Below are 26,660 nucleotides of genomic sequence, written 5' to 3'. Positions count from 1 at the left end.
TTTAAAACTACCTGTGTGGCCGGCAGGTACTGCCAGTTGCCCTGCTGAGAAGGAAGGCCGTCCCAGGAGGAGTCACAGAGCCCCATCGCGGCCCCCTTCCGCCTGAGGGTGCGGGGGGCGGGGGGTGGTAGGTGACCCTTGGCCGCAGTGCCCCTGCTCTGCCCCAGCTCTGCTCCCGAGAACTCACAGCTCTGCCTCTACCTCGGGCTTTCGCCTCAGAGACTGGATCCGGGTGGGAGACAAGGGGGTTGAAACAGAGAAATGAAGTGTCAGGAGGCTGTTCCAAATATCGCTGTGCTGGCCGGCTCCAGCTCCTGCTCCCCAATGTGCCAGAGGCCCCAGCCCAGGGGTGGGCAAACTTTTTGACGCGAGGGCCACAATGGGTTCTTAAACTGGACCGGAGGCCGGAACAAAAGCATGGATGGAGTGTTTGTGTGAACTAATATAAATTCAAAGTAAACATCATTACATAAAAGGGTACGGTCTTTTTTTTTTTTAGTTTTATTCATTTGAAACGGGCCGCATCCGGCCCATGGGCCGTAGTGTGCCCACGGCTGCCCCAGCCACACTGCCCGCTTCCGAAGGTTGTCTGTGGGGCCAGTACCATCCACACACAGAAACATGACGAGTGTATTTTCAGTCACCAAGCTAATTACAGCCACAGGAAACAGCTGAAATTTTTATTCTTTGCTTTTACAATAGAACCAAAGGAGTCAACTTAACAGCTAATATTACCTGCTACTTTCTGCAAACCCGTCAGTTTAACCATACTCTACCAACAACAATAGCTTCACAGTAATCACGGAGAAGTTACTGGACACTAGAGCTTTTCCACAATCAAATAGAAAGACCTAAGAAACTAGATACATTTCCGTCCCGCAATTCAAGACGCTACGATGAAAGCGCGGCCTGTGCGCCCGTTGCCTCTCGGTGTCCGGGTGTCAGCCGGGCTGGTAAGCCCTGGGCCCTGGGACACGCCCGCCCTTGATTCCTGGGGTGTTCAGGTCTCTCTAGAGATCTCAGGTTGCATCTCAGCAGCCCAGCGGAGACGTTATTTCTAAGAATCGGGGAAATCTGAAGGCTGTTATGCAGAGAAGCCCCCAGAGGAGACTCCCCAAGGGGATGAGGTCAATAGGGTGACTCTTCCCTCTCCTGCCCCGTGTCCACCCACCAGCACTGGGTATGGATGCAGAGGTCCCAGGCTCACGGGAGCCCACGCTCCCTCCTGGCCCCGCCATGTCGTCAGTCACGCCCCTCCTCAAACAGGGGCTGTGGATGCCAAACCCTCCCAGACTAAGCCCCCTGGGTCCCCTGGTGCAGAGGGAGCGCCCACCTCGATGGTGCAGCTGTGGACACAGACCGGCCTCGTGTTCCTTAAAGCAGCCTCTCCTCCATGGGTCCCCGGAACCCCGAGTGCAGACCCGCGGCTCCTCTCTCCTCCCACCTTCTCCTCTCCCACGGGGCGGGAGAGGGAAGAGTCACCCTATTGACCTCATCCCCTTGGGAGTCTCCTCTGGGGGCTTCTCTGCATAACAGCCTTCAGATTTCTCCTCTACTCCATCTTCAACCCTTTGGACTTAAACTCGATGTAGAGAATCTGGGACAGGCACCTCCCGAACTCCTCCAGGACCATCTGCTGGGCCAGGCCCTCTGAGCAGCGGCCCTTCTCCGCCTCCTCGCCCTGAGCCAGCAGACAGGCGCACGCGGCTTCCACCACCTCCCAGGAGATGCACGAGGACCGCCTGCAGGGACACACCAGTCAAGGCCATGGTCAGAGTTCCGGCTGCTCTTAAAGGCCGGCGTGTTCAAGGGGACGGGCTTGTCATGCATTTCAGAGACTCACTGGCAAAACCAAATGCTGTCTTCCTGATATTGAAAGCTGTTCACTAGAACAGCATCAAGGACTGCTTTTAGAAGGAAATAGAGGAAGGTAAATCTGTCAGCTTCTTGACATCCCTCTCGGGGTCGATTCTAAGTTTCTCAAAATTAGATCCTCACAAACCCAGAGGCCTGGGCTCCGGTCAAGCCCGCGGCTGGGCAGGAGCAGCAGCAGGAACCTTAGGCCAGACCAGTCCCTGCGGACAAGCAGCCTGGGTCCCAGCGCCGTGCAGGGCTGCCTGCCCTCCTGGGTGCCCGCTCTCCCACAGGTGTGCATGGGGCTGGGGAACCCAGGGGCTCTGAGGACGCCCTCGTCTGTCACCCCTGGGGTGCGCTTGCTCTGACTGCCCAATGGGCCCTGAACAAGGACCTGCAAGACGCTGTGCTGAGTCCTGCAGGGGCAGCCAAGTCCCTAGGAGATCGGGACAGCGTGGCTCAGCTCAAGGCCGCTCACACTGAACACTTTAGGAAAACTCTATTAAAAAGTGTTGGGTTATGAAAATCGAGATAGGTGCTGGGTCTGGTTAAAACCTCCCATAGCCCTGGCCGGTTTGGCTCAGTGGATGAGCCTTGGCCTGCGGACTGAAGGGCCCCAGGTTCGATTCCGATCAAGGGCACATAGTCGGGTGGTAGGTTCAATCCCCAGTGGGGGCGTGCAGAAGGCAGCCAATCAATTATTCTCTCTCCCTCTCCCTTCCCCTCTCTGAAATCAATAAAGATATATTAATAAAGTAACACACTTAAAAAAACACCTCTCCACCAAGGTAACACGCAAGAACTGAGTTGAAGGTGAGAGGACAGGGCTGCCTGGGGTGGAGCTATCACATTGAGACCAGAGTCCACGGCTTGGAGCCCTCGTCACACTCCATCGACACACGGTCCCGGGGGAAGCGGCCACACTGTCTCTGCAGTTTCCCAGAGGACTGGGCCACGCCTGGTCAGCGTCCACCACACAGCCCTCTGCAGGCCACAGTGAGGCCACCTCTGACGTCTCTAAGCAAAGGAGCATGAACGTGGCTGTTCAACAACATTAATGACGTGTGAAGGCAAAGACGGTTTTTAAATGGATAAATCTAGTCCAATATAAAGTTATTCCTCAATCTCTGAGCTACGAGGACCACCACATGGCCGCAGGCTAATGAATGGGAAAATACCCAGCTGCACGGGTTCACCGCGCTGGGGAGGACCAGCCTGCGTCCCGAGCGTCTCTGCGCTCACCACACGGTGACGGTGACGGGCAGCTCAGAGGTTTGCTGTCTGGAAGCCACACCCGCAGCCCGAGGCCAGTGGCCTGCTGGTGGCTCCTGCTCAGAGGACACACAGGACAAAGCAAGGGGCCTCTGGGGACAGTGTGGGTCCAGGGTGAGTCTGGAAGGGGGGACGGCACCTCGTCCAGTCGCTGGCGCCCGCCCTGCAGACAGGCCCGCCCCTTCCAGTGTGTGCATGAGCCCCGTTCCCCATCAGGAGGTCAGTTCCGAGCACCTACCTCTCCTTCCTGAATTTGGGGAGTCCTGACACGTAATGGCTGCCTTCAAAACTGCCAGCTTCCGCGTAGTTTGGCACGGCCATGAGTGTTTTTTGTTCGGGGCTTTCTTCATAATGTTTGCAGCCAATGCATTTGCAGATAGAGGAGCACATGATTTTGGCCTGGAAATAGAGAATTGTCCTACAATCACCCAGAAGAACAAATTCTGTTTGGACCTTCAATAGCTTTATGGTGTACACATAACCAGCAATTTTCAGACCAAAAGAGCAGGAGTGAGAGGGGCCCATGGCGGTGATGCGAGGAGCGCGAGGGGCACGTGCCCAGGTGCCGCTGTAGAGGGGACACAGTGGGGCGCTGACAAGGGGGTGGGGAGGGGCTTTGGGAGCTGGGTGAGTGTGGGTGGAGTCCCCAGGGGGCGCTAACTCTGATTTTGAATGCAGCTGCGTAGCTGGTTACACAGTCCCAGCTTGGGTTCACCTTGGCCCGCAGTTGAGGGCACCTCGGGCTCCCACTGCGGCAGAAGATGAGGGGGTGGAGGAGTCTGAACCTGCCGGCTGGCCTGTGCTGGGTGTTCTGGGCAGGCCTACCTGCCTCCCAGTGGGTGGACTTTATTCCTTGTTTCATGGCAGTGTTGCTCCCAGGGGGCAGCGAGGGGGTACCGGCTGTGTCCAGCAAGCCTGGGTCCAAGCACTTGCTTGTGCAAGGCCCTGGGCACGGCCTGCAAGCTCGCCCTGGGACACTGGAGTTTCTAGCGTCCTCTCTGCCCAACCCCTGCCATTTCCCTCTGTTCCTTCCAGCTCAAAGGTGCCTGGTGTGCCTTATTCTGCACCTCTGGGTGTTTTGAACGGAGGTTTCTTGGGATTTCTAGTTCCTCTATAATGCCAGGGACTACAGGTCCCCTGCACCTCACGTGGCCGTGGCTGGGCAGAGGCAGGTGGCTGACACAGCGTCACCCGGCAGCCAGCGGGCGCCATGAGGAGCAGGGACGCCACAGCGCCTGGGGCTGCGCTCACTTTTAGGGTTCGCCATCTCTGCACCAGTTCTGACTGTATTTTCAGGATCTGCACGGGGATAATGGAGGGGGGATGGACGGCTAGGTCTGCTTGCCGGACCTTTCAGGGCCCATCTCCAGAATCATGAGGCCTTTCTTACATCTGAGCCTCTATGACAACTTTTTAAAAATGAAGCTCACAGCCCTGGCCGATGTGCTCAGTGGTTGGAGCGTCAGCCCATGCACCGAAGGGTCGAGGGTTCGATTCCCTGTCAAGGTCATGTATGTGGGCTGGGGGTTCCCTCCCAGCACCAGGTCAGCTTTGCCTGTCACTTGCTCTCGCTGTTCCCTGGAGGAGCCACAGTGACCGGCCCCGTCGTCAGTGAGAAATGCACCGCGGTCCGTTCACCCCGCTCGCACGCTTGCCGTCTCCTGCAGCCAGCCTCTCAGGCTCCCCCCGCCCCCCGGCTTCAGCGTCATATATGTTTGCTGGGTTTTGCTGTAGAAAACGAACGGTTGGTGAAGATGCCGAGGAAATGGCTGTGTCTGTGGACGCGTTTCCTCCAGGGTTTCTTGTTGCTTTTCCCAGGTCAGCGGGACCCGGGGCTCTGCGATGGCTCACCACTGCCCACGCGCCGCGTTCCGGCATCTTCCCGCGGGACCCACGCAGCCAGGTGGGGCGTGTGCATGACTGCTGCCCTGGTCTTACAGACGCAGAAACTGGGGTGCTGGAGGTTGCAGAGCGACGGCAAGTGATGGAATCGACTCCAAGGCCCACCGAGCCTGGGTCTCGGCCGCTGGGCTTTCTGTTCTCATGCAACTCAGCTGCCTTTTATCCGGCTTGTTCACATGTCTTACCATCTACCCACCTTCCCTAGACACACAGATGTGCACATGTTCTTAACAACGTGACTCGGTGCTCTTCATAAGCAGACACGAGTCACCGCGCAGTCCCGTCCGCAGGCTGGCGGCTGGGACCTGGGCCACGTGCTGCGGGACGAGGTCAGGACTCTGAGCAGGCTGTGCCCCGTGTGCCCCATTCAGTCAAGTTCGACGGCCCCGCCCCAGAGACTCCCGGTGACGCCTGCCCATCGGCACCCCCAGGGGAACCTGTTTGGACTTGGGGGCTTCGTTCCGCCTCTGCTGGAACCTCACGCAGGTGGCATCACGCAGCGTGTACCCTTTCCGCCTGGCTTCCTCCAGCAGCGCCCGCCAGGAGATCCTCCCGCAGCTGCACACAGCTCTCCTCCTTCCTGCCCCTCTGACGGCCAGCCCGCACAGGCTCATCGCCCTGCCTCAGACGGACACCCGGGTCGGGTCCGGTTTGCGGCTACTATGAGTAAAGCTGTTGAGGGCATTCTTGTAAAGGCTCTGGTGGACATGTATACTGGCTGTGTGTTAGAAGTAAGATAAAACTGCGGGTGATAGTACATGCAAGGGTTAGCTGTAGTAGTTGATGCCAAACAACTCCCCAAAGTGGTTGTACCAGTTTGTATTCCTACCAGCAATGCACGGGAATGCCACCGCTTTTTAAATAAAGCGTTGTACACTGCAGACAGTACCTTTTACCCTAAAGAAAGTGCTACTATACTGAAGTTATGTGTGTCATCAATTTCAACAAACTTATCTCTAATTCAAGAGGGGAGTTAGATTACTGTAGGAACAAGGAACTGACCAGCCATGGCGCATGGTGATCTCCGGTCCACGGTGATGGCCTCACTGTCCTGTGCAAACTAGGCCCCCGGCCCCAGCCTAACTGTCCTCCCTGCTCTGGGCACCTTGTGTGTCCACAGAAGAGGCGCTGCAAGCTCCCGCAGGTAGCCGTTAGCAAGCGGCCTGCAGGGCGGCGGCCTGGAAGGGAGCCCAGGTTCTCCCGTCACCCGGACATCCTGGAGCACAATCGAGACATTCGTGATGGCTGAGAGCTTCCTCCCCATTTCCCCCGGACAGTGGGCCAGCCACACGTCTGCAGAGCACGCTGCTCCAACGTGGGCCTCTCTGCTGCGTGTATGACCCAGTTTCTCAGGTCAAGACAACGTGGACATGTGGGTGTTCTTGAATCAGGACCTTCCGAGTCCCGGGGCGTCCCAGGGGAGGGCAAAGCTCCCTCCCTGTCGCTTTCTGTGTACATTCTTCAACACCCAGGCTTTCCCCAAACTGAAACGCAGACTCTCTGGCGGTGGTTTTAGCCTGCGAGACATTTCAGTGCTTCTGAGATGCTTTCATTTAATGGGAAGGCACTTACCTTAATGGCCTTGAAGCGCTCGAGTCCGTGGCGTAAGTGGCTGCAGCAGGCATCGCAGCTGCAGTTGTTGCAGAAGTCCCCACTGGCAAAGCAGTCGCAGTACCTGTGGGGACAGTCGCACAGCCTGTCACAGGCCGTGGCCGAGTCAAAACCATTTCCTGGAAATGTCCACTGATGCCCACCATCCCCTGGCCCCACTGCTGTTGTCCCGGGAACACAGCAGGTTGGGGTGGACATGTCAGTTAATAAAGAGCCGTCTTCCCACCAGCTGTCCCCGCCCCTCCGCCACGGCACCGGAGACCCTCCTGGGAGAGAAGACGCAGGGGACCCGAGGCCGCACTGCTCTAGGCTCGGTCTTGCTGTCTCTCCCATTGGGTGCTGTGTGGGGGAGATGAATGCTGGGGACACACGTGTGACAGGGTCCACACTATGCCCCTGACTCGCAGTCAACCATCTCCTCCTGGGAAAACGGGAAGACCCCGTCACTGCGCCAGCTCCCAGCTGCTGTGGCACTTCCAGCTCCAGAGCCCCTGCCCCGCTTCCCCGGGGACACCCCCCTCACCGTCTCTCATCACTGAGGTTCCTCTCTCTCCCTCTCCCTCTCCCTCTCCCTCTCCCTCTCCCTCTCCCTCTCCCTCTCCCTCGCCCTCGCCCTCGCCCTCGCCCTCGCCCTCGCCCTCTCCCTTCCTCTCTGAACCAATACAGACATATTTTTAAAGTTTCCAGAAAAGCAGAAACTTCATATTCCTTATTATAGTTGTCATTACATTACCAAAAATAACAGCAGCAATGATGCGTCAGAATTCACACCAATACTGGTGACCGGATTATTGGACCAACACCGGTGGCCAGACAGACTTTCATCCATGTGATCAGCTAGTTGGTAAGGGAGCACTTCACACCCAGCAGAAGGGCGACTGAGAGTGAATTCACCCATTTGCTGGCGGGCCCACGCTGACCCCCGCCCACATCCCTACTCGGACCCTGTCTGGCCTTGTCTTGGGGAAATCAACAAGGAAGCTAGTGGAGAGCCTGAGAGGTACGAGCTGGGGCCAGGCTGGGTGAGAACGGAGCAGCAGCCCCTGACTGCCCTCCCAGACCCCAGGCCCAGCACAGGGGGTTCAGATGCAGATCACCGGCTGGGTTCGTGCAGTGACAGCAAATCAAGTAATTATTCACAGCAAAAAATGCGAACACAAAGCTCATATTGTTCCTGGCACATCATTTATAACAGAAAATTGGTTATGACCTGTATAATGACCTCAAAAAAAGGAGACTGTGCTGAGTGAGAAAGCCTGGTAGAGGCTGGAGAGGGGGAGGGCCCGGGAGAAATGGGCTGCAGGGAGGACCCTCACCAGGCTCTGCCCCCACGTCCTCCAGCAGCGCCCAGAGGGACCGGGGTCCTGGCCGCACCAAAGCACACAGCAAAGCTCCCGAGGACAAGGAGGGGAAACCAGTGTCTTCGGGCCCATGACCCCCTCATGGCTGCGCAACCCGACCTGCCACGCAGCCAGTAGGGCCGCCTGGCTGTGCCGGCCACGACCAGGGGCCAGGACAGCAACAGCAGCGCACCCGGAGGAAGCCGGAGAACAGAAATCATCGACGGCTGGTGCTCACTCCTCACGGGCCACGCAGCCTCCAGAACTAGGGGGGTCCCTTGGCCGCTCCCACTGCCAGCGCCTGGTGAGCCTGTGCCCGGGGCAGCCCCGCAGGAGCCCCTCCCCCACTGCCGGGCTGCCTCCGTCAGGCCCACGCCCGCTGCCTTAGGCTGCCTGCCCGCACTCCTGGGGGCAGGACAGAGGCTGCCTGCGCGGAAAGGGCTGTCCATCCCCGGCTGGTCCGTGAATGTGAACAGAGCTTCAACCAGCTGGGCGAGTTTACTGAGTTACAATGACAGCCGCCACTTGAAAATGGCAATCGAGGTCCCAGGCAGGAAGGGCAGCCACGTCCCCTCGGAGACCGCCTGGCGCGCTGCCGGAGAGCGTGAGGGACCCGCGGGAAGGTGCGCCAAGACCACCATCCACAGTAAGGGACGGCCACGCCATTGCTCACGTGATGACAGCAAGAAAGAAAAAGAAATACAACAGCTCACGTGAACCAATGTGAAGCAGACGGAGCCTCTGAGACACAGCCCGGGGGCAGCATGGGGCCGTCCCGGCGACACCTACCCCACGCACACGGCACTGTCGCGCGCTGCTCCTCCCAAAGCTCTTTTATTGCTGGGGAAGGCTGCAGCAAAGCTAATGCTTCCACTTAGAAGAAAATGACAGTGCACCCCCCGAGAGAGCCTCTTAGGTTCTTGAAGGAGTGACTGTCGATGGCGATGGTCCTTACCCAGCCAGCGTTATCCGGGGCGGTGCGGGGAGGGCTGGTCCCGAGGGCAGAGCAGACCCCAAGGCCGCGGCCGGCTGGGCTCCGTGGTCCAGCTGCAGAGAGTCAAGGCCAGCATATTTTGAATTAGTGGATGTTTTAAACCAGGGGTCCTCAAACTACGGCCCGCGGGCCACATGCAAATACAAATATTGTATTTGTTCCCGTTTTGTTTTTTTACTTCAAAATAAGATATGTGCAGCGTGCATAGGGATTTGTTCATAGTTTTTTTTTAAACTATAGTCCGGCCCTCCAATGGCCTGAGGGACAGTGAACTGGCCCCGTTTAAAAAGTTTGAGGGCCCCTGTTTTAAATGTTCCTTCCAGTCAGCCTCTAGCTACAGAGGAAAACAATCCTCCTCCTGGTTTTATCTCGAAATCACTTCCCAACAAGTCTGGGTCTGTTAGCAGGAACGTGCCATCAGCCCCGAAGGCTCCAGCCCAGGTGGCGGCCACAGCCAGGAGCCTGGCCACAGGGCGCCAAGGCCAGGGGCCCTGACTGCGGTCCGGACCAAGGGACGTCTGGGACCTAGGGCCAGGCCACAGACCAGCTGGCAGGCAGCACACACAGCGGTCAGCCGCTGGCTAGAACACTGTATTGGACATCTTTTTCATTTTGTGAAATAAATTCAATTACCAATCTCTGTAAACTAAAAATGGCCATTATTATTATATCCTTAGTGTAACATGAGCGATCTTCACATTTGATGTCTCATTAGCAACCATTACTTTTTCATCTATTCAAAAGGAGCATTTCATAGTCAACATTAACGAATTCAAAAGCAATGTCGTAATCTCTGCTTTATCCACGGCCGTGGCTCTCCTGGTTCCAGCTTATTTTTCTTTGTTCCTCAGCAGCGTGGCTCACAGGGAAAGGAAAAGCTGGCAACATTGCTGACCTAATTTTCTCCCTCTCAGAGCTTGAAGAAATGAAAAGGGTTGGATACATTTAGATTTTGAGATTGTCTATATCACAGCTAAACGCCCTATCCTGTCCCTCCACTGAAAACTTGAAATTTTAAAATAAGCTTTACTTACGCAGTACAGCCTGGGAAAAACACCGTTTTACCCATCCTCCTCCTCGCCCCCCTGTCGCCTCTTTTTAAATTGTGTGTCTCCGCTGCCTCTTGGGCTCGAGGACACTGAGCAACCACCCTGTGCAAAGCCTCCCACTGGCACGGGGACTCCGTTCACAGGAGGGACGTGCCCGCGTGTCCCTCCGTCCCAGACACCCGTCCCCACGGGCCGTCCAAAGAGCTGCGATTCTTTTGGAGAAAGGATCTCACGGGGCTGAGGCCATTCTTTGCATAAACCAGGGGCAGTTTCTTCCCCTCTGCTTAGGCCCAAAGTAACGCAGAGAAAAAGGAATGTCTCCTAAGGGCCACGCAGGCAGCAAATCTAGGGCAACCTTTGCTGGAACCCACAGCCTTCTTCAGCGGCGTTTGGCACCCAGGAGTGGAGACAGGAACCCACCTCCCTGGCACCTCGCTGGGATGCGGGTTCTGGGCGGGGCTGAGAGCCAAGTTTCCAGCAGCTCCCGGGATGCCCACGCGGGTTCTCGAAGCACACCTTGAGGAGTGAGGCTCTAACAACACTTGGAAGTGGGGGCTGGCAAGGAAGCAGGGGTTCCAGGGAGGCAGCAAATGCATTGCTAGGAGAATTGCCCGAGGCCCACAGGGTAAGAAGTCAGGGGAGCCAGAACGGGGACAAGAATCATCACAGCCAAGGAGAGCCGGGAGGAGGTGTGGCCTAAAGGGCATTTCTCCTGCAGAGCTCCGAGGAGGAAGAGCAGTGCCACGTGAGGCGGCGAGGGGGGGGAGGGGGCGGCCAGAAGGGGGGCGGCGGCCAGGAGGGAGGGAGGAGGTGCAGGCCGCTCACAGGACCACGGCTTCCAGCCGTGGGCAAACTACGGCCCGCGGGCCGGATCCGGCCGTTTGAAATGAATAAAACTAAAAAAAAAAAAGACCGTACCCTTTTATGTAACGGATGTTTACTTTGAATTTATATTAGTTCACACAAACACTCCATCCATGCTTTTGGTCCGGCCTCCGGTCCAGTTTAAGAACCCATTGTGGCCCTCGAGTCAAAAAGTTTGCCCACCCTTGGCTTAGACTCATAACATTTGATGTCTCATTAGCAACCCTTCCCTCCTGCCTATTGTATCATTTGAGAAATATTTACTCAACAAATATTAACTCTAAACCAGACTCAGAAATCTCTAGCTGGTGGCTGTCAATCCCAGGTGTGCCGACTCCGCCCTCTGAGCCGACTCCCAACAACTCGGAGACGCTGAACTCCACATTTCCAGGGGCACTCAGGCTGCCCCCACTCCCCTCTCAGCTCCGAGGACACCCCCTCGGCCCATGTTCAGGCTGAAGACCCTGGCATCCTTAGCTCAACCGGTTCCGGTTCCCACATCCAGCCTCTCACAAACACTGGCGCAGCCTTCAAAGTACCCTGAGGAGCTGCTGCTTCTCGACACCTCCATGCCCGCGGCCCGAGATTGTTAGGGCCACGGTCTACCACTGGCCTTGCCCCCGCTCTGGGCCAGCCCCTTTAAGCCCAGTGAAGGCACAGCCCTTCCATCACCTGCCTCTTCCTCCCGCTCATGCTCACTCACCCCAGCCCCGCTGTCCTGCTCTCCGTGCTGGGCCCTGCCTGGAATCTGCCTCCACGAGGCACCACCTGGCTCCCTCCCTCTGTCTTTCAAGACCTTCTCAGTGGAGCCAACGGGTCCGCCTTCCTCCCATAGACCCCCATGCCCTGTGCCCATCCTTTGCTGTCCCGGCGCAGTGTGACTCCCTTTTTAGGTCTGTCTACTGTCTGTCTCCTGCAGGAGCTTAGAGTCATGTGTCTTATGTTGCTTTGTTTTGGGGGACAAAGAGCTGCATCTTGGTCGGATCCATCCCTCCCAGGCCTGTCACTGTGGGGACGGGGCTGAACACTTGGTAAATGGTTCACTGTGGATCTTTAAATGGAGGATAATTGTATTTCCTGAGAAATTCCAACAATCAAAATTTCAAGAGACAGTTGTTTTTTTGTTAAAACATGACTCACTTGTTGTGTAATGAGATTTAATTTTGCTGGCACTGGCAAAAATCTTCCTACTAAAGTAGTCACTGGTTTAGGGACATCTGTAAGGAAGACAATTAAAATTAATTGATGCATATATTGTTTTCCTTCCACGTGCACACGGAAGAATGTTCAAACATGAAATGTATCATGGATTTATCATGTGCAAAGTCATTTAAATTTATCTTCATCCTCTTTGTTTTTTATCCTATAAAAACTTTCAAGTCAATGTAAGTTTTTACTAATTACACCCTTTTTCTTTGCCATGAAGCTACTTAGCTTGAGCTCCAGGGATAGTCTATCCTAAACAATGTTGCATACCCAGGTTCCCAAACTGCTGGCTGAGGTACCCTGGAGTAGGCAGCACACTCACCAGGAAGCCGCCAGAAAGTTTATTTTCAAAGAAAGCACAGCGACATCTGCTGGTCATCAGGTGAAGTACTTTCCATTTATGTGTTTCTTTTCCAACTGGTTACTTAGTGGTGAGGATGTAAGTACTGATCAGGTTATTTAGCCCAAACTACCTAAGGAGTAGAGCTGGTAGGTGTTTCTTGGGCCCAAGGGCACAGTGACAACCATTCCTGAGACACCAAGGGCTTGGTGGGTCCCAGTGGAAGGAGACGTGCCTTCATCTCCCGAATCACCCACCTGCAGCCTCTGAGAGATGCTACCTTAAGACTTAGGTCAGGATACAGTTATTTTACGCTGATACTTAGTATGTTTACAGCATCACAAAGGGGACTGGGCAAGGGAATGGGGATTACATGACAAGGAAGTCCTCCTGTGGATCTAAAGGCACGGTGGCTTGCCACGGCCAGAAAGGGGGGTGGGGTGGGAAAGAACGCCCTGCCTGTGTGAGGACCAGAGACAGCTCTGACCTCCAGGGAACGGAGCCCGGAAGCTTCGACTGGGAGGACCATGCCCGCCCTGCTCTGCACAGCGAGACAAGGCAGAGTCCCGAAGGCCTTGCCTGTCCCTGGATGAAGGGACTGTCGGATGGAAGAGGGTCACACTCTCTCTCTCTCTGCCCAGACTCTGCAGGTCCAGGAGAGGACATCTGGGTTTAATGTGGATTTAAATTATGGGCAGTGAATCTGGTAAGGAAATATTCTGGTTAAATCAAGATTTGGAGAAACGCAATTACATATGCAGTCCACATAGAAATGCCCAGTTTTGAAGAATTCTTGTCTCCCTTCTGCAAGCACAAGCTGAAAGCTACACCATTCAGTCTCTAGTCATGCCTAAGGCGTTACAGGATCATCACGTGCCTGCATGTCGCTTATTACTATTGTGCCAGTCTGAAGAAGTTGCCGAGTAAATGAGTGTCAGATAATCAGCATTTTACGCAGTTATTTCAGAACTCCTGGGGCTTATATGAAGGCGTTTCCCTTACATGCAGTTTATACCACAGCTGAGGGCCAAGCCCCCACTCAAGCTGGGAGGGCTGATGCTTCAACCTGGCACCCAGCACACCGGCGTGCTGGAAGGAGTTGTCACCTGTTAGGATGGCAAGCCGTCCACAGCTAGCGGAGGAAGGGCGCGGCTATCCCAAAACTTGAGACAGTCAATGGAAGGCACACACATTGGTCTATGAAGACATTTTTCCATTCTTAGCTCGCTGCTATGGAACATGAAGTTTGCCAAATTGCCTCCTTAATACCCTCACTGCCTATCTCACTTTTTTTCAATATACAAAGCCAAACATGGTCCCTTACCAACTGACAGATAGGACATGGCTTTTGAATGAATTTACTTCGTACCTGACTGCAGAGCAGTGTTTTGGTCTTGATACTGAGGAACCAAATGGAGTGCTTTTAGTTCTCGCGCACTCGGGTTGTCTGTGCGCAGCACTGGTGTCCCGCCTTTCAACTGACACAGCACCTGGAATGAAGCACAAGGGTCAGGCTCACGTGTCACAGCCGCCCGGGGACGTTATCCCCTCCCACGTGGGAATCTGTACTTGCTCTTCAGTGAATTTCTACCTTTGCTGTAAAAACAAAACAAAAAACCGCCCCAGAATGAACCCGCACGAACGTCCACCAACAACATAGCTTTAATCTGGAACTTATGTCTTCTTGGAAAATGGCAACCTGCCCATCTGTTCTCGATTCCTTGCTCCACCACACGCTCTCAGACGGTGGCTGGGCTCACAGAGGCCCCTGCCGCCTCCTCCAGGCCACGGGAGCGCAGAGCGCACCGAGCTGCCCTACCCCGGCCCACTCAGTCTTCTTTAATTCATGACCAGTGTTCCTTCCTGCCATACTCATGTGTTTATTTAATATGCGGGATTTTTTTAAACGTCTATTAATGTTATTTCCTACAAGTACAACTTTGAAAGGTTAATCCAAGAACTGGAAAATTCTAAGAAGCCACGTCAGTGTTCCTGGGCCTGGCCAGCACTCAGGCCACCGGGCTGGGCTCTGACCCTGAACACACCCTCCATGAGGCAAGGGCCCGCCAGCCAGGCACGTCGGTCGGGCAGAGCCGGGCTGGAGCCCTCGCTGGTGGCCCCGTCCCAGGAAGGGCAGCCGTGGTTTTGCCCACACAGCTTCCACTCAGCCGGCTGTGCTTCTGCCCTCGGTGGCCTCTGGGCTCTGAGACAGGACAACTCAAGCCTAAAGGACCAGTGTTACCAGTCTCAGGAGAGCCCCTGCTAGTGAGGCGCTCCCGGCAGAGCTCTGGGCACCGACCCTGGACGAGGGCCAGCATTCGTGTTCAGTGGGAGTTTATTTGTATCTGGAGGGTTAAATTATAGCCGTGCACGCGCGAGAGAGGCGCAGGGTGGACCCCAGGCCTCTGTCCATCGCGCACCCGGGGGCCTGACTCAATGGTCTGGTGTAAATGGAGGCGGCCCCGCCCTGCTCACCTGGTCCGTGTGTCCTGGGAAAGCTCTGCCCTCACTCCCTGGGGCCTGACAGAGAGGTGAGTGCCGTGCATGCCAGAGCTAAGCCGGGTTCATTCCCTGGCAAAGTGTGGGCTTAGGGCGAAGGCCTCCTCAGAGTCAAGAGCTGCAGGGGTGGGGGACAAGCTTGGTTGTTGGGCTCTTTGCTCACGGAATGCTTGGGGTTGGCCCGAATCCTAGAGGTGCCGGATGGGCCGACTATGTAACATCTGTTTCTTAGCCATAAAATGAAGACAAAAATAATGCCCACCCTACAGACTGGATAAGAGAATTTCAGGAAAGTAGCACACAGACCACACGTGTCACTGACTGCCTTTCCGAGAGGAGTGCTGGTGGTATTAGGACTTGGAGGTGGGCAGGGAGGGCAGCAGCCTGGGCCCTGCAGCCGCAGCCCGTCTCCCACCCACAGGCCACCCCCCACGCGCCACCCGCTCAGCCGGCTGCTGTCAGGCCGCCTGGGTCTGTGCTGACTGGTGTGACGTGTGGTCACTGTCCTTAAAAACACAGCCATGTCCTCATCCTTGTTTGACTTGCTGCACTGGCTGGAGTGAGGACTTGGAGCGGGAGGGTTAGGCAGGCTCGAATGCCCTCTGGGGAGACAACCAAAATGCTGACTCAGCAGGCACACGCTGACTGACACACCAGTGCAGTCGGCTCAGTCACAGCAATACAGGCCCCGCACCCACACAACAGCCGCTCTCCCAGCAAGGTTACCATGGTGTTCCCGTCCTTCTGAGAGTCCTCGGCGTCCTGCGAGCACGGGAACTTGCAGGGCTCCTGGGACGGAGGGTTCTGCAGAGCGGCCTCCTCCACGCTCTCACTCGGCACAGCGCCACCTTCTTCCTTCACTTCCACCTGGAAAAGCGGTCGCTGCTCAGAAACCACGTGGGGGACACTGGGTGCAGCAGCTGCACAGCACAGAACGTTCTCTCTGGAAGTCACACTTGGCCTGCGTGCCTCCTCCCTCACCCTCCCTCCCTGGGGCACAGTCGTCCCACCTGCCCGTGGGGCCAGAGGTGTGATGTCCACGTGGCCCCGTGTGACCGAGCAGACTCCCAGGTCAGTGGGCGCCCCTCGAGCTGCTCGCCAGCCCCCACTCCACTGGAGCTGCAGCCAGCGGGACCGTCCTGAGGTGCCCACCCTTCAGTGCCCCCTGAGAGCAGGCTCGTCGGCTCTGTGGAACCTTCTGGCCCATTGTTTTTGCTGTTTCCTTGCAAAGCCTGCAGTCCCTGCTGCTGTTTGGTGATATTTATAATGTAACTTACAACGCGCTGCTAGCGATAGTTAGTGTGGAGCTTCCCTAACTGAACAGTAGGACAACGTGAGTATGAAAGTGAGGGTGGGCACGACCGCCACCTTTGTGTCTCAGCTGTGCTCTACGCAACTGTCACCTCAGTGACACCAGCCAATTACCAAGAACAGGGAGAAATACCATGATATTACTGAAAATCAATGGAGTAAGAAAGACACTAAAAAGTTTCAGTTAAAAAAATTACCATCAGAATTGAGGGTTTTAAAATTGAGATACTTTTTAAATGATAAGAATGTAAGGAGGAGGGCTGCCCTCGGTTTTTCTCAGTGGTTAGAGCATTGGCCTGCGGACCCAAGGGTCTCGGGCTCGATTCCCGGTCAAGGGCATGTACTTTGGTTGCAAGTTCAATCCCCAGGGCACATATGGGAGGCAACCACTTGATGTCTCTCTCTCTCTCTCTTTTTTAAAATATATATTTTATTGATTTTTTACAGAGAGGAAGAGAGAGAGATAGAGAGTCAGAAACATCGATGAGAGAGAAACATCAATCAGCTGCCTCCTGCACATTCCCTACTGGGGATGTGCCCGCAACCCAGGTACATGCCCTTGACCGAATCGAACCTGGGACCTTTCAGTCCGCAGGCCGATGCTCTATCCACTGAGCCAAACCGGATTCGGCGTCTCTCTCTCTTAGAGATGTTTATCCTCTCTCTCTCTCTCTCTCTCTAAATCAATGGGGGGGGGCGGGGAGATAAAAGAAAAATAAATAAAAATCAATGGGAAAATATCCTTGAGGATTAAAAAAAAAAAGAATGTAAGGAGGGCGGAAAACACAGTTAACCTAACCGTGTACCCTCCGCCCCCACCCTTAGGCTCCACCTGCCCAGCTGTCTGTGAGACAGGGCAGGTAATCCTTCAAAAAAGATGGTGTTCGTATGGGAGCCGTGCCAGGACCAACAGGCAGAAGCTATCAGGGCAAGTTTGGCAAATGAGCATTCACGCTGGCTGAGAGGTTCTGCGGGAGACCTCTGTGTGAGGAGGGCTTGGGGCTGCCTGCTCTGTGGTCCCTCCCAGTCAGATGGGACCTCTACACCAGGGGTCCTCAAACTTTTTAAACAGGGGCCAGTTCACTGTCCCTCAGACCGTTGGAGGGCCGGACTACAGTTTAAAAAAAAAAAACTATGAAAAAATTCCTATGCACACTGCACATATCTTATTTTGAAGTAAAAAAACAAATGTTTTTGGCGGGCCGCATGTGACCCGCAGGCCGTAGTTTGAGGACCCCTGCTCTACACCAAGGAACAGTGCTTGTGCTAAAATAACCAAAACACCAGAAAGCAGAAATCCAAGGTGCTGTTGCTGGCGTAGGGGACGTGGAGTCCAGCTCCAGCCATCTCAACAGTAGTGCAAAGGCTTAGCCCAGGGGTGGGCAAACTTTTTGACTCGAGGGCCACAATGGGTTTTTAAACTGGACCGGAGGGCCGGAACAAAAGTATGGATGGAGTGTTTGTGTGAACTAATAAAAATTCAAAGTAAACATCATTACATAAAAGGGTACGGTCCTTTTTTTTTTTTTTAGTTTTATTCATTTCAAACGGCTGGATTCGGCCCGCGGGCCGTAGTTTGCCCACGGCTGGCTTAGCCTATGACCTACTCAAAAGATTAATGGTGAGTAACCTAGCTTCCAAACTAGATCCTTCAGGGATGAGGGGTGGGGAGTAGGCGGTGGCATACATTTCCTTGGGATCCTTTGCTCCCTTTAAAAATAAATTTGTTGCCTTGGCCGGTTTGGTTCAGTGGATAGAGCGTTGGCCTGGGGACCGAAGGGTCCTGGGTTCGATGCTGGTCAAGGGCACATGCCTGGGCTGAGGGCTCGAACCCCAGTAGGGGGCGTGCAGGAGGCAGCCGATCCATGATTCTCTCTCATCATTGATGTTCCTCTCTCTCTGTCCCTCTCCATTCCTCTCTGTGTGAAATCAATAAAAAATATACTTAAAAAAATGAATTTGTTTAGCAAGGAGAGAGCAGAAAATTATCGATGATTTTCTTCAGCAAAGGAGGGTAGTTATCTGAGAGCTGGCAGGAGTTCGCTGTGCTCTGTATGACACAGGCGTTCTCAATGTAAAGCGGGGAGAAAGCTAAAGGCAAGAACATGAAAAGCCAACCACGCTGCGTTTGTTTTCACAGACACAGTTACTCCGACCATCAGGGCTCTTCTCCCCGTGTGACCCACTTTCCAGTCCTTTTCCTCTGTGGTCGGGCGCCCCCTGCAGGGCTAGGCCAGGTGTGAACCAGGGACCCAGGACGTGATTCACCTGCAGGCTGAACGGGTTACAAAGGGCTGCACCCTGTGTGGCCGGACACCAACCAGGGATGGGGCTGACACAGGGACATGCCGGGGGCAGCCAGCAGCCTCCCCGCCCGGCTCCCGGAGGGCTGAGGGGGTACCGTGCCCATCCCCCCCATCTTACTGGGATCACCCGGACGCCGGCGTGGGCGGCCCCGTCCAGGGCCCAGGCGCCCAGGGGCACGAGGGCAGGACTCCGGTGCGGGGTCAGCAGGGAGGACAGCAGGTGCACGTTGTAAGTCGGCGGGGGCGGCGGGGCCGCGGGGAGCACCGCGTCCTCCAGGGGGTCGAGCTCGGCGAGACTCGGGAACTGGCCCAGGATCTCCTCTTCGTGGTCATCCACCAGCAGCTCCACCTTGACCTTGCTGCCGAAGTCCGCGCCCAGCGGCGGGTTGAAGGCGTGCAGCAGGGGCTCCTTGGGGCCCGCGGGGCTCAGGTAGGGGTCCTTAAACACGTGGAACTCCTCCTCCTCCGCCTTCACCACCGCCGGCGCCTTCAGGCCTGTGTTTTCCGAGACAAACCGACCCTCTGCGCCGAACAGGTCGGGCCCCATCTCCTCTTCGGGACTGGACATCCCGCCCAGCAGGGGCGCCTCGTCCATGTTCCCGACGGGAACCCGCACCCGGCGCCAGGCGGGATCGGCAGAACCGCGCACCTGCAAAGACGCGGCCAGGTAAGAGGGCGCCTGGCCTACCCGCCGCCACCACCGCGACCCCCGGGCTGATGGCGGGAGAGGGGTCCCACCGTCCCGACCAGGGAGTCCAGCCGCCCCGAGGGGTTGACCAGGGGCCCACCGTCCCCCCCGCCCCCGCCTGCAGACCCGAGGCCGGGCCAGGGCCCCGGAGACAGGCCTCCTCGGAGGGGCGCACCTGGCCTTGGGGTTGCTGGAGCACAGGTGTGGCGGTTAACTGTTGTGGAAGGGGTCGGAGTTGGGGGATGGGCGTGGAGTGGGCGTGGCCTGTAGAGGGTGGGGCGGGCGCGAAGCCGTGGGCGGGGCTTGGAGGCAGGGCCCGCCGGTGGGTGGGGCGTGAGGGGCGGGCCCTGTGGCAGTGGGCGGGATCTGCAGGGCGGGGCACTCAGGTGGGGAGTGGATTGGGTCTCAGGGGAGGGGGCGTGGCCTGTGGCAGTGGGCAGGTCTGCAGGGCGGGGCGCGCAGGGGGGAGTGGATTGGGTCTCAGGGGAGGGGGTGGGGACTGTGACAGTGGGCGGGATCTGCAGGGCGGGGCACTCAGATGGGGAGTGGATTGGGTCTCAGGGGAGGGGGCGTGGCCTGTGGCAGTGGGCGGGATCTGCAGGGCGGGGCGCGCAGGGGGGAGTGGATTGGGTCTCAGGGGAGGGGGTGGGGACTGTGGCAGTGGGCGGGATCTGCAGGGCGGGGCACGCAGGTGGGGAGTGGATTGGGTCTCAGGGGAGGGGGCGTGGCCTGTGGCAGTGGGCAGGATCTGCAGGGCGGGGCGCGCAGGGGGGAGTGGATTGGGTCTCAGGGGAGGGGGCGGAGCCTGTGGCAGTGGGCGGGATCTGCAGGGCGGGGCGCGCAGGGGGGAGTGGATTGGGTCTCAGGGGAGGGGGCGGGGCCTGTGGCCGTGGGAGGGGTGCGCGGGTGCAGGCCGGGACCAGCGAGCAGCCATTGCGTGAAGGTGGGCAGGGAGGGACACTCTGGAGCTCAGCAGCTCCAGGCTCAGGTGGGGAAACTGAGGCCCCCAGACCCATCTGATGCAGCGCTGATGGGACTCCCTCGCTTGACTTATGACTTTAGTCTTTAAAATATACTTTTTCTGCTCCCCCCTCCCCCACCTCCCCATCGCTGCGGGTGGACAGAGGGCCAGGCCGAGCGCACACGTCACATCCTTGGTGCTGCAGCTTGGGACGTGAGACAGAACTGGGCATCCCTAGTCAAAGATAAGCACCCGACGTTGGTGACTGATGCTGGGGAGGAGGCGGAGTCCCGCAAACCTAGACACAGCTCACACTAATGTGCCGCCCGCTTCGGGTGGGGAGTGAGCTAGAGCCACCTTCCATAGAAGTGAACGCCCATTTAGGGGGATGGCCTGACCTGCCAACCCTAAGGGTAGAGCTGAAAGGGATTCTGGGGATGCGAGGGGGCGGGCCGGGGCGAAGATTCACCATAACGCTCAGGTTATTTCACGTGCAAGTATTGTTTGGGTAAAATTAAAATGTAAACACATCAACTTCCTAATCTCATTTTAAAAAATTTAAGCTTTTCAAACAGTAACCAAGACAGCAACACTGTATACTGCCATTTAGCTCTACACTTTACCATTCAAGAAATGCCAAGAAAATTTCATGCAGTTGAGAATTCCCAAATTCAAGGCACAGCCTTAAGTGTGCTAGGGCTTATCTGAAATTTTTTTCTGGGACATTGAAGTTTAGTTCAAAAGAAGACAATGAAATTAAGATACCCCTGTTGGAATTTTCCTGCCATGTGAATGACCTAAAACATATTCCCAGCAAGTAGTTTATGACAAACTTGCTTGACTTGAAAGGAAGCTCCTGCCCACTTTTTGGACATTCACTTCCTGTTCCTGTGATCCACAGGGCAGGACTCCCTAGAAGGCTCTAGCGGCTTCTTCAGATTAAAACTAGGATGGCTTTATACAAATTATATAAACAAACCCTCCACCTGAAATATTTACATATCAGATAAAGCTGACAGTCCCTTGAGCACCATAGTGTCCCTAATCACGCTGCCTTGCAAAGGAGGGTCATGGTGAAGGAAGTCCTTTCAGCCCTTTCAGGGGGATTTGCATACATGTGTGGAGATGGCTTTACGCTAATAATTTTATGGTTGAAATAATCATGTTGAACTCAGCTGAGTTCAGGGGGTGGGGGTGTGAGGGGCAGAGTACAACTGTAGGGATAGAAGGCAGCTAATGTAAACCCAAGAGCCCAAGTAAAAAAGTGAGTGGCTTGAATAGCTCAGGCAAGCGCACCGCCCCATCCACTCATTCACACATCAGGCATCTTTACTGAGCATGTTCCCAGGTGTCAGGCGTCACCTCTGATGTGCACAGCCACCCAGACTGCTGGCCACAAGCTGCTCTTCGAGCCCTGCTGGGTGTCTCCCCTAAAACCCATTTCTCAGTGAGCCCCCTTCCTGGGCCTGCTACTCTCCCCTCCTTCTGCTAGACTCGCCTGCCATGGTCCCCTCACCTGCCTTGGACACTTACAACCCTTTTGACTGGTTCTCTTGGTTAACTCCTCCCACTGGAATCTGATCTCCATCTACAGCAGTGGTTCTCAACCTTGGCTGCACATTAGAATCACCTGGGAATCTTTTTAAAATCCTGATTTCTGGGCCTCATCCTCCGGAAATTCTGTTTTTTTTGTTACTAATGTTGTGGCCCCACCCCATAACAAAGAAACAGAATTTCCGGAGGACGAGGCCCAGAAATCAGGATTTTAAAAAGATTCCCAGGTGATTCTAATGTGCAGCCAAGGTTGAGAACCACTGATCTACAGTCAGGACTAATGGGGTCCCCACGGTATTCCCAGTGCGTAAAACAGTGCTTAGCACAGTGGGCACTCAATAAGAACTGTGGGGAAACGGAACCCATGCGTTCATTGTATCGGTAGTTACTCAGCAGCTACTATATGTCAGGCACTGCTCTAGGCACAGGACAAGGGAGTGGATGAATGAATGGATGTAGAGTGAAAATCCACAGCCCCACTTACCAGCCTCCCTTCTCAGCCAGAGCATGAAGCCAGTGCCGTCCACTCTGCCTGACCCCAGGCCTTTTTCTGCAAACCTTGGTTTCTCATCTTGGTCCCAAGTGCCCCAGCTTGGTATCTGACTTATAACCTCCTTGTTAACAGAACAAAAGAGTCAGAGACAAAGGCTGTAGTAGACTGGATTAATGCTTTTATTAATGATAACATTCATACTACATTTCTAAGATTTACAACCAAAAGATCATATTGTATTTACATGCAATGGACAGTCCAAGCTAAAAAATCCAAACCGCAGTTCTGGTTAAGACCATGGTTTGTTCCAAATTAAATTAAATACATAATACTCTTACCTCTTCCTTTCAACATGTACAGTAAAAACCCACTCTTCCATCTTTTAAGGAATATAAAAATTGCATTGACAACTGCACTGATTAGCAAAAATATTTAAAACCTGAGAGATAAGCCCAACTATATTTGAGTGCTAACACGTGTACATTTGAACGCTTGGTAACACAGACTGGTCAGTGGTCAGGAATGCGCGATGCGGGCGGCGCGGCCTGGGGCCCACGCTGCCGGAGCTGTGTACCACAGATGGACTGGGGTTTTTCTCACTATGGTTGTGTGTTTTTCTTTCTGTTTTCATTTCTTCTTGCTTTAAGAGGAAAAAAAAAAAATCTCTCTGGCCCACTCAGATGGGGTTTGTACATGACAACCTAGACATAGTAAATCATGCCCGAGCTAGGTCCGTGGCCGGCACCTTCTCCTCCAATCGTTCCGCCCTCAGAGGCAAGCCCAGCGGGGACAAAGTGGTCAGAAAACAAACACAGTTCTTTACGTGGACAGCCACACTCGCCAGGAAGCCGAGACAGTGGTGTTTCAAATTCCGGGATCCTTTCTTTTTACATTAAATACTGAGGACGATTCAGTGCGTACGTGTTTTTGGTCACTCACCCTCTTTTGGTAAGGCACGCCCAGCTGAAGGGTAGGCTGTGTGAAACCAGCACCCATCACGCGCAACATTTTTTTAAAATACATTTTTGCAGATTTCAGGGAGAGGAAGAGAGAGAAACATCAATGAAGAGAGAGAATCATCGATCAGTTGCCTCCTGTACATCCCCACTAGGGACCGAGCCCACAACTGGGGCATGTGCCTGACTGGGAATCAGACCTCAACCTCTGGTTCATGGGTCGACACTCAGCCACAGCCACCATGGTCGGGCTCGCTGGTGACACATCGCTGGTTCCCCAGCGCCTCGGGACACACAGTGGGTGCTCTCTCGCCAGGCCAGGCGGGACAGAAAGCTCCCGCCCGGCGCATCGGCGCTGCCCTCTCCAGACACTTTGCTCAAGTTTTGTTCCTTTCCCGGGGGCAGAAGTCTCGTCCGCTTGCCGTGAGTTTGGTAAGCAGGACGAGGCACACAGTATGTTTTATTGTTCAGGGGATACTCCAGACACGCAATATTGAGCCATCCAATGTCCCCATTTCTGACGCACGTCCACTCGCTCTCAAGGCAGGCAGTGGGGTTGGGGAGCCCACAGAGCTGCCCTCAGAAGGGCGCCGGTCTTTCTCGGGGTACGGGAACCACAGGAAAATGCCTGTTTAGGGTTATCCACTCAGTAAACTGAGGAGTAAGACACCCACGATTCCACCTAAAGACTACAGAATAAACCCCTTGTCCGGTCTCCCTTACATTTAGGGCCTTCCGTGGTTAAGGCACTGGGATCTGAATACTCACAAGGCCGGGAAAACGAAAGATGCGCGAACTACATGCTTGCAACGCGGACAGGCGAACACACACACGAGACCAAAGTGGACGAGGACGGTTACCACAGGGACAACGGTGTTCGGCAGCACGGCGTTCCCGTTAGTGCGTTACGTGTGCGTCAGCTGTCAGCTGCCAACACCTCCAGCCCACAGCGCGTTCTCCCCGGACGGACGGAACACACTTTAGTTTTACTCTGAAAAAATTAAATGCCCCTAAAGTACCAGGTCCCGGGTCGCCGCCGAGGAGTGTGACCATCCCATTTTCAACACGTGTGAGGTCACAACCCCCGTGGCATTTCCATCCCCCGGTAAGCGCGAGCTGATGCGAAGAGTTTCGGGGCGCTTCCTCAAGTGCCCCCCACGTTGGGAACCTGCCTGAAAGGAGTAGGGCTACACTTCACGTGGTGGAGCCCGCTGTTCTGGGAAAACAAGAAAACACCAAACCCTCGACGGCGAGAACAGTTGTGAGTTTTTTAGAGCAATTTTCCATCCTGAACTAGGACCAGGAGTCACAGCTATTTTTCATTTGGTTTTTGTCGGAAGAGCTCCTTTGTCCTTCCCGCAGCCGTCCTGGGAGTCACTTCCTGGAGTTGGAGCTGAACCCAAAGAGAGCGATGATGTCGGTCATGGCTTGTCTCAGGTGCTTCCCGAAGCGATGAGAATCCTTTCGTTTGAAAACAAACAAACAAAATACACCGCGTAAACACACGCGACCACGCAGCCATTCCCCCTTTTCCAGCCTCTCCCCACGTAACCCGTAACCTGACTCCGGGAAGAGCCACTGTTTCTTTTCTGCCGGGCCCCTAAGCCTGGACTTCACCCGTAACCCCCCAGGGACACGCCTGGAGACAGGTGAGGGTCCCAGTGGTCACAGGCTGTATGTGCTGCGTCGGACCTGAAGTGGTCCCTGTCAGGGCATTAAATTCCACGTAAAGCACAAGACGCACATGAGTTCCAGTCTCCTCTGGGCCTTGCTTGCCAGGTGACGTAATGTGGACAGGAGGGGGTATAAATAAGGATTAATGTGCCACCTAGAACGGGAGTGGGGGGTGGCATTCACTCAACCGCAAAGACCCTGCCTTGTCACGTGTGTGTCTGTGTGTCCCTGCGTGCACACGTTAACCCTCCAGTGTGGCAGGGTCTGAACATTATACAAGCTCTCCAACACTAACATTTAAAACCATTGCTACAAACATAAACATTTAATCAAAAAGATCATTTCTTTAAAAACAAAGGTAAGAGAACTTCAAAAGTCACTAATTTGAAAAGCTCCAAACCAAGTAAAAGTACATAATTGAGAATTTCTGTCAAATTAAGGACATGATTTGAGCCCAGCTGGCGTGGCTCAGTGGTTGAGCGCCGACCTATGAGCCAGGAGGCCACGGTTTGACTCCTGGTCCGGGCACATGCCCAGGTTGTGGGCTTGATCCCCAGGAAGGGCCGTGCAAGAGGCCACCGATCAATGATTCTCTCTCGTCATTGATGTTTCTAACTTTCTCCTTCTCCCTTCCTCTTGGGAATCAATAAAAAAAATATTTTAAAAAACAGCCCTAGCTGGTTTGACTCAGTGGATAGCACGTTGGCCCGCAGACTGAAGGGTTCCAGGTTCAATTCTGGTCAAGGGCACATGCCTGGGTTGCAGGCTTGATCCCCAGTGGGGGGGCGTGCAGGAGACAGCCGATCAATGATTCTCTTGCATCATTGATGTTTCTATCTCTCTCTCCCTCTCCCTTCCTCTCTGAAATCAATTTATAAAATATATATGTATATATAAAAATAAAACAACCACAACCACAGAAATACCCCATCTTTCGGGGAGGGGGGGGAGGGTTTTGGTCTGTACCGTGTCAGGGCAGGAGAACTTGGAGGATATGTGGAAATTGATGAGGTTCTCTCCCACCAGAATGTAGGACACGCCGTAACCATCGTCAGCGACCTGCAGGGCAAAGGAAGTGAGATTTAAGCTCAGGCTTTTAACGGTGACAAATAACAAATCCTATTTGTGAACAAAAAACCATAAAAACGAAACCCATCTGTACGAATAACCAGCAGGAATTCCTTTGTGGCGCTCTGAACCCAGACAGGCGTGACGGGCACGTGCTGGCCCGGGGCTTGCCGCTCCTTACACACCGAGGCCCGTCCACTTACCGGCCCGAAGCCCCCGCCGCTGGACACGTACTCCGTGTTCTTCTCCAAGTCAAACAGCTCCGGCTGCTGCAGAGGGGTCTGGCTGGTGGACAGCCTCCAGGGCTCGGACAGGACCTGGGAGGGAGCAAGCGTGTTCCCATGACCCTCTTCCCAGCCCCGCCCTCGCGGTCCCCAGGGGCCGGGAGAGACAAGGACCAGCCTGCTCGCTTTTGGACTGTTTCGGGCGGTACACCTGCAGCAGGGGCGGAGCAGGTGAGGACGCCTGGGCTGGAGGGGCCAACCCCAGCGAACGCGTCTTTGGCACAAAAGGTGGCAGAGACATGGAGATTCGTAACGGGGGCCCTGGGCTGCGGGGGCCGACTGGCACCAGCTCCAGTGAGCCAACTGCTGCCTTTCAGAAATCTCTCAAGCTGCTTGTGAAACAGCCATTCCTAGAAATTACATTTTATCGACTGAAAATGCAGTAAACCCTATTAACACCACAGGTGAGGCACACGCAGGGCTCGGCACCTCTG

At 55.0% G+C, this 26,660-nt stretch overlaps 2 protein-coding genes across 5 annotated transcripts in view; both read right to left on the bottom strand.

The window, feature by feature from the left end:
* Nucleotides 1-1,552: 1,552 nt before the first annotated feature.
* On the bottom strand, nt 1,553-19,188 carry TESMIN (testis expressed metallothionein like protein). Its single transcript, XM_036323927.1, has 8 exons — nt 18,667-19,188; nt 15,658-15,798; nt 13,802-13,922; nt 12,027-12,103; nt 8,935-9,026; nt 6,601-6,703; nt 3,365-3,525; nt 1,553-1,742 (listed from the first exon to the last, which is right to left on the bottom strand). The coding sequence occupies exons 1-8, from the start codon at nt 19,141-19,143 to the stop codon at nt 1,553-1,555; spliced, it is 1,362 nt and encodes a 453-aa protein (XP_036179820.1). The 5' UTR covers nt 19,144-19,188.
* A 3,212-nt stretch (nt 19,189-22,400) lies between these two features.
* The window catches only part of CPT1A (carnitine palmitoyltransferase 1A), a 44,390-nt gene continuing 40,130 nt past the window's right edge, over nt 22,401-26,660 (bottom strand). For 3 of the 4 annotated variants that reach the window (XM_036326368.1, XM_036326370.1, XM_036326369.1), the window contains 3 exons: nt 26,146-26,259; nt 25,841-25,933; nt 22,401-24,661 (listed from right to left, as the gene is read on the bottom strand). In XM_036326368.1, coding sequence (XP_036182261.1) covers nt 24,575-24,661; nt 25,841-25,933; nt 26,146-26,259 — 294 coding nt within the window. In that variant the 3' untranslated portion in view covers nt 22,401-24,574. The remainder of the gene's footprint in view (nt 24,662-25,840; nt 25,934-26,145; nt 26,260-26,660) is intronic. The other variant, XM_036326371.1, reaches the window with a different exon arrangement.

This window comes from Myotis myotis, unplaced genomic scaffold, assembly GCF_014108235.1.
Source record: "Myotis myotis isolate mMyoMyo1 unplaced genomic scaffold, mMyoMyo1.p scaffold_m19_p_10, whole genome shotgun sequence".
NCBI classification, from domain to species: Eukaryota; Metazoa; Chordata; class Mammalia; order Chiroptera; family Vespertilionidae; genus Myotis; species Myotis myotis.
Note: the sequence above shows the minus strand (reverse complement) of the source record. Positions and strands in the feature narration are given on the sequence as shown.